The sequence below is a fragment of the Carcharhinus amblyrhynchos genome, chromosome 7 (assembly GCF_965287045.1).
Source record: "Carcharhinus amblyrhynchos chromosome 7, sCarAmb.v2.hapA, whole genome shotgun sequence".
NCBI classification, from domain to species: Eukaryota; Metazoa; Chordata; class Chondrichthyes; order Carcharhiniformes; family Carcharhinidae; genus Carcharhinus; species Carcharhinus amblyrhynchos.
In genome coordinates, this window is record NC_137330.1 from 122,986,449 (window position 1) to 123,000,046 (window position 13,598).

The window sequence follows — 13,598 nt, forward strand, 5'->3', positions numbered from 1 at the left end:
CGACTCAATACATATCTCCCCACTTTTGTCCCTAAGAGGACCAATTTTCCCTCTAACTACTCTCTTGCTCCTAATATAGGAATAAAATGCCTTTGGATTTTCCTTAATCCTACCAGCCAAAGCCATTTCATGCCCTCTCTTCGCCCTTCTAATTCCCCTTTTTAGCTCCCTCCTACTGTCTCTATATTCCTCCAGCGCACTCTCCGTACCCAGTCGTTTTGACCTAACATACGCCTCCCTCTTCTTCCTGACCAAGTCTTCAATACCCCCTGTAATCCACGGCTCTCTAATCCTACCTTTCCCATCCTTCCGCTTACCCGGAACATACCTCCCCTGCAACCATTTCATTTTGCCCTTAAAAGCCTCCCACTTGCCAACCGTGGACTTGCCAGCTAACAGTCCCTCCCAATCAGTGTCCTGCAGCTCCCTCCTAATCCTGCCATAGCTCGCCTTTCCCCAGTTCAGCACACTCCCGTTCGGCCGGCACTTGTACCTTGGTTTGCTGTACCTTGGTTTGTCCTTCCAAAGTGCAATACCTCACGCTTCTTTGCATTAAATTCCAACTGCCATTTTTCTAGCTAGTCCAAATCCCTCTGCAAGCTTTGAAAACCTTCCTCGCTGTCCACTACACCTCCAGTCTTTGTATCATCAGCAAATTTGCTACATTATCATCCAGATCACTGACATAGATGACAAACAACTATGGACCCAACACTGATCCCTGTGGCACACCACTAGTCACAGGCCTCCACTCAGAGAAGCAACCCTCCACTACCACTCACTGGCTTCTTCCATTGAGTCAATGTCTAATTCAATTTACATTTGGAAATACATTTGGATCTGGTCTTTCATTCCTTAGAGACTGAAGTGTTGGGAAAAATATAGTGTCACAAACTGGATTTTTTTTTTTAATTTGGAAGGACCTTGCGTGGACTTTTTTTAAAGTCACAAGTTCACCTTTGTGCTGGGCGAAACAGTGCCTTTTCCGAGAAATCATCTGACTGGCGTAGTATGGTAGGGGGAAGCACTGTTCAGAGTCAGAAGTCTACAGCATGGAAACGGGCCCTTCCACACAACATATCCATGCTGCCTTTTTTTAAACCCCTAGGCTAATCCCAATTGCCTGCATTTGGCCCATATCCCTCTAAATCCGTCTTACCCATGTAATTGACTAAATGCTTTTTAAAAGACAAAATTGTACCTGCCTCTACTACTACCTCTGACAGCTTGTTCCAGGTATTCACCAATCTCTGCATGGAAAAAATTGCCCCTCCAGACCCTTTTGTATCTCTTCCCTCTCGCCTTAAACCTATGCCCTCTAGTTTTAGACACCTCTATCTTTGGGAAAAGATATTGACTATCTAGTTGATCTATGACCCTTTACATAAATACAATCATTTTAATTGATGCAGGGAAAAATACAAAGATTACTGTCTTAATGGAAATGACGTGACCAAGGGAAGCTTTGTTTTGAACTTGTTGGTTTTGAACATCTTTTTGGGAGAATAAGTTGAGAGGAAGATTGCCCTAATTTGCGCTCTTCTTGCCTTTCTGCAAATCCCATGTGGGAAATCCCAGCTAACTGTTCTCATGTGGTCGGCACAGTAGCACAGTGGTTAGCACTGCTGCTTCACAGTTCCAGGGTCCTGGGTTGGATTCCTGGCTTGGGTCACTGCCTGTGTGGAGTTTGCACATTCTCCTCGTGCCTGTGTGGGTTTCCTCCCACAGTCCAAAGATGTGCGGGTTAGGTTGATTGGCCATGCTAAGAAATTGCCCCTTAGTATCCAGGGATGTATAGATTAGAGGGGATTAGTGAGTACATGGGGGTAGGGCCTGGGTGGGATTGTGTTCAGTGCAGACTCGATGGGCCAAAGGGCCTCTTTCTGCACTGTAGGGTTCTGTGATCATCTAATGATCTATGGTTCTCAACCTATGGCCAGAGAATCCTCCTCAGAGTGTAACTTGCCTGCATTTGGAAATCTGCAAAGTTGAATAAAGAAATTCATTCAGCTCTACATTCCCCTCCATGCCAAAGCTCTGTTGGTGAGAACCTGCAGACATTTATTGGGACCAATGGCCTGTCTTCACGCAAGGGAGCTCTTCATCAACAGCATTAAACTTTGTGGACTTCATCCTTTTCTTACAAAGTTTTTTTTTTAACTGTCCACACTACAGAGACTACAACTTGTGTGTCCTTTGTTTGTGTGTCTGTTTATGTGCTAGGGAAATTTTAAGAAAGGATAGTTATTCTTCCAGATTACAACTGTGTTAATCAGCCTTAGCAATTTGTTAAAAAGTTTGTAAAGTAGCCTGGTTGAAGTCTCTTTTCCCAGTCGTGAAGTAAGCACTTGGCTATTTTAGTGAGCAATTTAAACTTTTAAAAGATAGTAAGACCTGTGGAGTTGGGGCTTGATAATCTGCATAGTCTTCCCATACCAATCATAACGCACAAAATGTTAGCTTACAGGTATAGAACATAACTAGGAAGGCCTGGAATGTCGTGGCCTTCATTGCAAGGGGGATGGAGTAACAGAAGTAGGGATGTCTTGCCACAAGCGTACAAGGCAGTGGTGAGACTGCACCTGGTATTACTTTGTACAGAGTTGGTATCCATTTTTTTCTTTATTACTTACTTGATGGGATGTGGGCATAGCTTGTGGCCCATCTATAATTGCCCTTGAACTGGAATGGCTTACTGGATCATTTCAGAGGGAAGATGAATGTCGACCACAATGCTGTGGCTCTGGACTCGCACGTGGGCCAGATCAGGTAAGGGCAGCATATTGCCTTCCCTAAAGCACATTAAGTGAACCAGATAGGTCTTTATGACAATCAGTGATAACTTTATGGGCACAACTGACACTAGTTCAAATTATTCAATTAATGAATTGAATTTAAATTCCATCAACTGCCATGGTGATTTTGAACCTGTATCCACAGGACGTTAGCCTGGATCTTTGGATTTTAAAGTTTATTTGTTAGTCAGAAGTAGGCTTAAATTAACGCTGCGATGAAGTTACTGTGAAAATCCCCAAATACAGTGACATTACTACCATGCCACCACCTGCCCTTTTTCTTAAGGCGGGCTATACTTGTGTTAGAAGCATTTCGGAGAAGATTGATTAGGTTGAATACTGGAGTAAAGCAGTTGCTTTATGAGGAAAGATTGAAGAGGTTGAGTCTATATTGATTGGAGGAATGTGAGGTAATATTGAAACATATAAGATTCTGAGGAGACTGCTCAGGATAAATGATGAGAGAATGTTTCCCCTTGCAGGGGAGTCTAGGATTAGAGGACAGAGTTTCAGAAACTCTCATTCAGTATGGAGGTGAGGAGAAATTCCTAATCTGGAAGGGTCACTAGACTTTGGAATATTCTACCAAAAAGAGCAGTGGAGGTTTATATTCAGTGCATAGTTAGACTCTTTTTGATCGCCAAGGGAGTTGAGGATTATGACAGACAGGCAGGAAAATGGAGTTAAGGCTACAGTCAGGTAATGTCTTGTTGAAAGGTGGAGAAGACATAATAGGCTGAATGGCCCAGTTCAAGGGCTCTTATTTCTTGTCTTGTACAGCAATATCTTTGGGGTGGCTACAAAATCTCCCTAACAGTACTGGAGATTGCTCAACAGCTAACTGTTCTTCTCATTGTGCTGTCCCAGTACAGCTGCAACACTGGCATTAACCAAAGTGAAAACTTGACCAGATATTTCTTGTCCACAAAAAACATGGGCAATCTAACCAGCTTTGTACCACCCCATCTTTCACCTGTCAGTCAAGTAATGAAGCATTTTGTTGACCATGCCATCAGTCATCTGCTTACCTCTGCTTAGTTTGGGTTCTGCCAGGATCACTTGATTCCAGACCACGTTTGTCCATCTCCAACTGACCTTGTCCATCTCAATTGGCTTGGCACAAGCATGGACAAAAGATCTGAATTCAAAGAGGTGATGTGAAAATGACCGTCTTTGATGCATGGCAGCATTTGACCAATGTAGCATTGAGATAGCCTATGAAGAGAGACTGAATAGACTGGGTCTGTACTCATTAGAGTTTAGAAGGCTGAGGGGGGATCTTATAGAGACGTATAAGATAATGAAGGGGATAGATAGGGTAGAAGTAGAGAGATTCTTCCCGCTTAGAAAGGATAGCAGGACTAGAGGACGCAGCCTCAAAATAAGCAGGGGGCGGGGGGAGTTTAGATCGGATTTGACGAGGAACTTCTTCACTCAAAGGGTGGTGAATCTCTGGAATTCTCTGCCTGTTGAAGTGGTGGAGGCTACCTCGCTGAATATATTTAAGTCACGGGTAGATAGGTTTCTGATAGACAAGGGAATTAAGGGTTATGGGGAGAAAGCGGGAAAGTGGACCTGATCCAATTCAGATCAGCCATGATCTTATTGAATGGCGGGGCAGCCTCGAAGGGCTAGATGGCCTACTCCTCCTCCTATTTCTTATGTTCTTATAGGTCTTGTAAAATTGAAGTTGGTGAGAGCTTTCCACTGGTTGGGGCCATCTGTACCATAAGGGTTGGTTGTAGTTGCTGGCACTCACCACCTTGGTTCTGGGACATCACTACAGGTGTATCTCTGAGCAATGAAATTTAGAAGTTTGATGAACACTCCCCACTTGCCTCTTTGAGTGCAGCTCCAACATCACTGAAGAAATTTGACACCGTACAGACAAAACAGCTCCATAGTTGGGCACCTCTTCCACTCATCTTTTCATAGAACATTCACTCCCTCCAACATAAATGAATAGTGGCAGCAGAGTGTGCCATATACAGTAAATCTCTAAGACTCCTTTGATAGCTCCTTTGACAGAATCTTCCAAACTCTTGACCTCTAATACTTCGAAGGACGTGGGCAGTAGGTGCATGGAAACACCACTACCTTCAAATTCTCCAAATCCCACAACTTTTCAAACCTTGCTTTTGAAAATAATATCACCATTCCTTCATCATCATTGGATCAAAATCTTGGAATTGCTTCCCTAACTTCACTGGTTGCAGTTTTAATGTTATTCTTAATTTTAACAATAATTTAATTTTTTTTGGCGTGATTACTGCAGTTCAAAACATCATTCACCTTCTCAGGTTCAGTTGGAAATGAGCAATAAATGCTGAACTTGCCAACGACACATCCCAAAAATGAAAAGAAAAAATCCAATGGAGGAACTAATTTTTGAATATTTCAATTATTTTTACAGAGAATCTGTTGAACTAATGACTTCTAAATTTTAATTTGTTCTGTTTGCACCAGGTGTGGTGCAATACAGCAAATCAGCATTAATTTGCTTAATCTGTTAACACATCTATTTTCCTCATCATACTAATGGAGGCTCTTGCAAAAGCTTTATTAAACCATATTCAAAACCATATGAACGATGGAAGTCTGAAATAAGAACAGAAAATGTTGGAAACAATCAGCAGGTCAGGCAGCATGTACTAATACAGTGAAAAGCATTGTTTCTTGTGGGCTATACAGACAAAGCATACCGTACATAGAAAAGGAAAGGAGAGGGTGCAGGTTGTAGTGTTACAGTCATAGCTAGGGTGTAGAGAAAGATAAACTTAATGTAAAGTAAGTCCTTTCAAAAGTCTGATGGCAACAAGGAAGAAGCTGTTCTAGAGTCAGTTAGTCTATGACCTCAGACTTTTGTACCTTTTTCCAGAGGCCCAGGCTGATATTCTGGGACGTGTTCAAATCCCATCACACAGCTAGTGCAATTTAAATTCAGTTAATAAAAACGAGAACCAGAGGGCACAACCTCACGCTAAAGGGGCAATCCTTTAAAACAGAGATGAGGAGGAATTTCTTCAGCCAGAATGGTGAATCTGTGGAACTATTTGTCGCAGAAGGCTGTGGCGGCCAGGTCATTGAGTGTCTTTAAGACAGAGATACATAGGTCCTTGATTAATAAGGAGATCAGAGGTTAAGAGAAAAGGGCAGGAGAATATGGATGAGAAAAATATCAGCCATGATTGAATGGCGGAGCAGATTCGATGGGCCAAGTGGCCTAATTCTGCTCCAATGCCTTAACATCTAATACATCTGGACTACAAAACTAGTCTCAGTAATGATGAAAATTAGTTGTTGTGAAAACCCATCTGGTTCTTTAGGGAAGAAAATCTGTCGTCCTTGTCCTGTCTGACTTAAATATGACATCTAGCAAGCCATTCAGTTCCATGGCAGTTGGGGGGGTGGGTAACAAATGCTGGCCTTGCCAACACCGCCTGCATCCCATGAAAGAATTTAAAAAGTTAGCTACCTTTGCTGGGCAGAGGCTTTCCCTCCTGACTATAACTCTGGTAAATTTTGGGGGAAAAGATCAGATGTTACTTTGGTTTTCTTAAATTGAAAACCCTACTGACCGTCTGCACTCACGTATCCTCTTCCATTTATCCTCCTCTGGTGCAATACCAGAGGAGCCCAAATGCATGTGGAACTGAACCCCATCATGAATCAGTGCCTTCAGGGGAAGAAGTGAAAATATGGAAGAGGGGGAGGGAACATGTTCTAGCTACACAAAACTGAGCATTTTATTGACATTACTGTTTTCAGATGTGTAACAGTTCTTTGTGTCTGGGCTAGGATTTGGAGGGAAATCTGCTGGATTCGTGGGAAGGCGTGAGAGTGCAGTGCCTATGGTGTCTTAACGATGGGAAAACAGTTCTTGCCTCGGACACGCATCAGCGGATACGAGGCTACAACTTCGAGGACCTGACTGATAGGAATATGTAAGCCACATTGTAATTGATCATTTTCACTGAGGTTAAAGCTCCATTTGGACCATCTAATTCCATGGAAGGGTGCGCAGTTAATTGTGAACAAGTTTTACTGTTTCTAGTAAACAGTGTTTGTGCACTGACATTTTTCTTTAAGTTCATGCACTTCTAGCAGTGATGTGCTGAGGTTAATATCTGATTGCTTATATTGTGGTGTTGGTGTTCTGTGTTACCGAAAGTGCTATCTTCTGCTTTTCTTACCCAATTAACTTTCCTTATATCCTTGATCTTATACCCAACTCTGTCATCCATTGCATCTGGAAATGTAGACATGTAAGCTGTCCTGAGGTCATAGAACAGAATCATAGAAACCCTGCAGTGCAGAAAGAGGCCACTTGGTCCATCAAGTCTGCACTGACCACAATCCCTCAGGCCCCAGCCCCATATCCCTACCTATTTACCCACTTAATCCCTCTAACCTATGCATCTCAGAACTTTAAGGGGCAATTTTTAGCATGGCCAATCACCCTAACCTGCACACCTTTGGACTCGGGATTTCATCCAATATGCATAAGAAATGGGAGTAGTGAGTAATGATGCTGGAGTTGGACTGGGGTAAGCACAGTAAGAAGTCTCAACACCAGGTCAAAGTCCAACAGGTTTATTTGGCAGCACTAGCTTTTAGAGTCTCAGGCTCCTTCATCAGGTGAGTGAAGAGCTGTGTTCACAAACAGGGCATATACAGACATAAACGCAATTAATGAGATAATGTTTGGAAGCGGGTCCTAACAGGTAATCAAGTCTTAAAGGTACAGATAATGTGAGTGGAGAGAGGGCCAAGCACCGGTTAAAGAGATGTGTACTGTCTCCAGCCAGGACAGTTAATGAGATTTTGCAAGCCCAGGCAAGTCGTGGGGGTTACAGATAGTATGACATGAACTTAAGATCCCAGTTGAGGCCGTCCTCGTGTGGAATTTGGCTATCAGTTTCTGCTCAGCGATTCTGCGTTGCCTTGTGCCGTGAAGGCTGCCTTGGAGAACAGTTACCTTAAGATCAGAGGCTGAATGCCTGTGACTGCTGGAGTGTTCTCCGACTGGAAGGGAACACTCCTGCCTGGTGATTATCGAGCAGTGTTCATTCATCCGTTGTCGTGGTGTCTTCATGGTCTCCCCAACGTACTATATCTCGGGGCATCCTTACCTGCAGCACATCAGGTAGACAACATTGGCCGAGTCGCAAGAGTACGTACCGTATACCTGATGGATGGTGTTCTCACATGAGATGATGGCATCTGTGTCAATGATCCAGCACATCTTGCAGAGGTTGCTGTAGCAGGGTTGTGTGGTGTCGTGGTCACTGTTCTCCTGAAGGCTGGGTAGTTTGCTGCGGACAGTGGTCTGTTTGAGGTTGTGCAGTTGTTCGAAGGCAAGAAGTGGGGGTGTGGGGATGGCTTTGATGAGATGTTTGTCTTCATTGATGACATGTTTGAAGGCGCTGGAGAAGATGTTGTAGTTTCTCCGCTCTAGGGAAGTACAGGACGACGAAGGGTACTCTGTTGCCATGTTCTGTGTTTGTCTTCTGAGGAGGTCGGTGCATTTTTTTGCTGAGGCACCTTGGAACTGTTGATGGATGAATCGAGTGCCACATTCTGTTATGAGGGTGTCTCTCAGCGGCTGTAGATGTCTGTTGCGATTCTCCTTGTCTGAACAGGTCCTGTGTACACAGAGGGCTCGTCCATAGGAGATGGCTTCTTTAACGTTTTTAGTGTGGAAGCTGGAGAAGTGGAGCATCGTGAGGTTATCCTTGGGCTTGTGGTACAGCGAAGTGCTGAGGTGACCAAACTTGATGGAGACGCATGTGTCCAAGAATGCAACCAATTCCAAACAGTCGTCCATGGTGAGTCTGATGGTGGGATGGAACTTGATGCCATCATATAGTTGTTTCAGTGATCGCTCATCGTGAATCCAAAGGAAGAAAATGTCATCGATATAGCGTCAGTTGAAGGTCCTGTACAGTGAAGAGATCTTGTTCGAACCTGTGCATGAAGATGTTGGCATATTGAGATGCCATGGCTGTTCCATGTGTCTGGATGAAGAACTGGTTGTTGAAGGTGAAGATGTTGTCCAGGATGAAGCGGATGAGTTATCGAATTGCATCTGGAGATTGGCAGTTGGTATTGAGTACTGAGGGAGTTGCAGCAATGCTGTCGTCGTGGGGCATGTTGGTGCAGAGTGCCGAGACATCCATTGTGACAAGGAGTGCTCCTGGTTCAACTACTCCGTGTGTGCTGAGTTTCTGTATGAAGTCCATAGTGTCACGACAAGCTGGGGATTCTTTGTATGATGGGTTTCAGGATGCCCTCGACATAGCCTGAGAGATTCTCACGTAGGGTTCCATTACCTGATACGATGGGACAGCTGGGTGTGTTGGCCTTGTGTATCTTCAGGAGGCAGTAGAGATCTCCAGTGCGGAGAGTATGTGGGGCGAGAGCACGGAGGGTGCTCTGAAGGTCTGGATCAAAGGTCTTGATCAGTCTGTTGAGTTCTTTGGTTGGATCTGCGGGTAACTGTCTGTAGTATTCCTCGTTCAATTGTTGGTACACTTCTTTGCAGTGATCCATTCTGTTCAGTATGACAGTGGCCCCTCCTTTGCTAGTTTGATAATGTTGCGGTTGGTTTTGACAGCGCAGATGGCATTATGTTGTGCTTGGGTGACGTTCGAGGCTGTCTTGTGAATGCGGCTAATGAATCTGGCATTGACGCATCACCTGACTGCTTGGGCACATATGTCGAGCTGAGGGCAACGGCCTTCTGGAGAAGTCCAATTCGACTTTGTCCTCATCAGTTGCTGCACCGCGGATCCCTCTTTCGGCTGTTCCGGTTCATTGGCTCATTGTGTTCACTGTTGGCCTCTTTGGGTTTGTGAAAGAACTCCGCTGCCTCATTCGCCTGATGAATTCCTGTGTGTCCGCTGCGAGACTAATGGGGTCCATTTTGGTGGTGGTGCAGAAATTGAGCCGTCAACATGCAGCAACCAGAGAGGAAAGAATCGAATTGGACTCTTCCAAATGTGTCATCTGCAAATTTGGAGATATTGCATTTAGTTCCCTCGTGGAATGGAAGGATATGGAATCCATAAATGCTTATAGTTTCAGTTTAGGTAGACATCCTGATTGGCACAGGCTTAGAAGGCCACAGGGCTTTTCCTGTGCTATACTGTTCTTTGTTCTTTATCCTAAGAGACCAGAACGATAAACAGAATGTAGTGGCTACAGTACATGTATACCTTCAGAACTCATTTGAAGGGTCTGAGTTGTCAAGAATATTCTAGTGCATATTGTAAGAGAAAGTGTAGCAAAATGATTGGTTGACAGCAAAAAAAGCATTGCTTGGATTGGAGAGGCTTACAAGTGGTATACCTTGGTTCGGTGCTTGGTCCATTTTTGCTGTATATAGAAGATTTGGCTATTGAGAACATAATCATAATTTGTCGATGATGCAGAAGAAAGTTTACATAGTAAATAGGATCAGGAAGAGGCTATTCAGCTCCACAATTCATTATGATCACCCAATAGTCTAATCCTGCATCTTCCACGCCCCCCACCCATATCCTTTGATTCTCTTTGCCTCAAGCGTATATCTAATTACTTCTTGAAAATATAGTGTTTTGGCCTCAACTACTTTCTGTGCTGGCAATTCCACAGGCTCACCAGTCTCTGGGTAGAGAAATTTCTCCTTATCTCTGTCCTAAATGGTCTACTGTGTATCCTTGAACTGTGACCCCTGATCTGGACATCGAACAGTACAGCACAGTACAAGCCCTTTGGCCCTCAATGTTCTGCCGAGCTATGTCCAAACCCAAGATCAAGCTAACCCACTCTCTATCATTCTGGTGTGCTCCATGTGCCTATCCAATAGCTGCTTGAAAGTCCTTGAAGTATCCAACTCCACTATCACAGCAGGCAGTGCATTCCACACGCCAACCACCCTCTGAGTAAAGAATCTACCTCGGACATCCCTCCTATATCTTGCATCATGAACCTTATATTTATGCCCCCTAATAATAGCTACATCCACCCGAGGAAATAGTCTCTGCACGTCCGCTCTATCTATCCCACTCACCATCTTATAACCCTCTTAAGTCGCCTCTCATTCTCCTCCACTGTAAAGAGAAAAGCCCCAACTCCCTCAACCTTTCCTCGTAAGACCTACCCTCCAAACAAGGCAGCATCCTGGTAAATCTCCTCTGCGCACTCTCCAATGTTTCCACATCCTTCTTACAGTGAGGTGACCAGAACTGCACACAATATTCCAAATCTGGTCTCACCAAGATCCTGTATAGTTGCAGCATAACCCCACAGTTCTTGAACTCAAACCCCTTGTTAATAAACACTAACACACTATAAGCCTTCTTCGTGGTTCTATCCACTTGACTGGCCATCTTACCATTGAGAACACCCTTCTTTGATCTACCCTGAACTCCAGCTAATATAACCCTGGCTGACTCCATGTCCGTTCATACGTCAGTCCTGTCATTCCAGGAATCAGTGTAGTAAACCTTCTCTGCACTTCGTACAGAGCAAGAATATCCTTCCTCAGATAAGGAGACCAAAATTTCACACAGTACTCCAGGTATAAATGCAGCAAGACATCCCTGCTCCTGTACTCGAATCCTCTGGCTATGAAGGCCAGGAGACAATTTATCTTTTTTTACTTCCTGCTGCACCTGCATGCTTACCTTTAATGACTGGTGTACAAGAAAACCTAGGTTGCACATTCCGCTTTCCTAATTTAATCCTAATTTAGTAATCTGCCTTGCCATTTTTTGCTACCAAAATAGATAACCTCATTTATCCAGTTTATGCATCTGTCATTCATTTGCCTACTCACTTAACTTGTCCAAATTGCACTGGAAGATCTCTACATCCTTTTCACAGCTCTCCCTCCCACCAGCTTTTGTGTCATCTGCACGTTTGGAGACATTGCATTTAGTTCCCTCATCTAAGTCAATATATATTGTGAATAACTGGGATCCCAGCATTGATACCTGCAGTACCCTGCTGGTTGCTGCTTACCATTTATGAACCAATTATTCATACTTTTTGTTTCCTATCTGTCAGCCAGTTTTCTGTCCATCTGAGTACATTACCCCCAATCCCATGTGCTTTAATTTTTACATGTTAATCTCTTATGTGGGACTTTGTCAAAAGCTTCTGAAAGTCTGAATAAACCACATCTACTGGCTGCCCCTCATCATCTGAGTTGCAATCTTGGAGAATTCCAGTAAATTTACCAAGCATTATTTCCCTTTCATAAATCCATGCTGGCTCTGGTCCAATCCTGCCACTGTTGTTCAATTCCTTATCTCCAACGTCTACACTTATTTTTAAAGAAATGTTTAAAGGAAATAAAAATTTTAAATGGGTGTTCGTTGTTGTAATTGTTTTTTAATGAAATCTTCCTTCTTAGTTCTGTATAACTTTTTGGGATGAAAAATACTAGCTCAATTGTTCGGAGTTGCTTCAAATCGTTTTGTTGTGAAATTTATTTAAATAAATCCACTGCATTGAAGTAGTTCCTGCTCTGCTTGATTCTTGTTTGCTTCTATTACAGAGTGCAAGAGGATCATCCTATAATGTCTTTCACAGTTTCAAAGAATGGGAGGTTAGCCTTGTTAAATGTTGCAACTCAGGTATGTGGAGAAGAATCAATTTGTTTTAATCTGATTTATATTTTTTACTGCAGCATTTTAATTGGGCCCAAGACGAAAAGAGACAATTTTAGACAAAAACAGAAAATGTTGGAAAATCTCAGCAGATTTGACGGCATCTGTGGGGAGAGAATAGAGCCTGTGTTTTGAGTCTCAATGGCCCTTTGTCAGAGCTGGGACAATTTTAGCTTCTGTTTTCAGTATGGACTGTAACCAGTTAATTTGGTAGTGTTTATATGCTTCACCATAATAATTTGCTAGGTAAATATATGGTTAGCTGCTGAGACATCTAAATCATATTCGTCCTTGGTAAATCTCCAGGTGTATGCCTAGCTGATTTCACTCCGATTGTGGCCCAATCTCCTGCACTTATTTTTGTTGACTGCCCTTTTATATACAACCATGATGTGTTCTAAGGCACATCCTTAGCTGCTTTTTGTTTCACGTTTGCATATTTATCAGAGAGGTAGTACCAGATCAGTTTCTACATGCATGACGGTGACATCAAACTGTGCTTTACCTGATATCGGGGTGGCACAGTGGTTAGCACTGCAGCCTCACAGTGCCAGGGATCCAGGTTTGATTCCCACACTGTATGGAATTTGCACATTCTTCCCATATCTGCGAGGGTTTCCTCCAGGTTTCCTCTCAGAAAGACATGCTGGTTAGGTGCATTGGCCATGCTAAATTCTCCCTCAGTGTACCCGAACAGGCTCCAGAGTGTAGCAACTAGGGGATTTCCACAGTAACTTCATTGCAATGTTAATGTAAGCCTACTTGTAATACTAATAAACAGAACAAAATCACAGTGACTTCTTTGTTATACTGCCTAATGCCTGTCACACACAAGCCAGAAACCACAAACCATTGATTTTATCCTTCCTGATCACTGTCAAGCTGCACCTTGGTATTCTACTTAATCACAGAATGTTTGCAGTACAGAAAAAGGCATTTGGCCCATCAAGTCTGCACTGGCTCTCTGACAAGACATTCTCATCCTTTTCCCATTTCCCCATAACCTTGCACATTGTTTATTTTTGGATAACAATTCAGTTCTCTTTCGAATACCACCACCCCCTCAGGAAGTTTGTTCTTAACTCCAGCCGCCCTCTGGAACTCTCACCCTCACATGTCTTTTACAGCTTTTGCAAATGATTTTGAA

General features: G+C 43.4%; 1 protein-coding gene across 6 annotated transcripts in view; it reads left to right on the forward strand.

The window, feature by feature from the left end:
* The window catches only part of LOC145345263 (WD repeat-containing protein 26), a 155,013-nt gene that overhangs the window by 112,933 nt on the left and 28,482 nt on the right, over positions 1-13,598 (forward strand). For all 6 annotated transcript variants that reach the window (XR_013887043.1, XR_013887044.1, XM_080193078.1 and 3 more), the window contains exons 10-11: positions 6,594-6,739; positions 12,340-12,418. Coding sequence is in view for 4 of the 6 variants with exons in the window: in XM_080193078.1 (XP_080049204.1) it covers positions 6,594-6,739; positions 12,340-12,418 (225 nt within the window). In the remaining 2 variants the exon portion in view is untranslated. The remainder of the gene's footprint in view (positions 1-6,593; positions 6,740-12,339; positions 12,419-13,598) is intronic.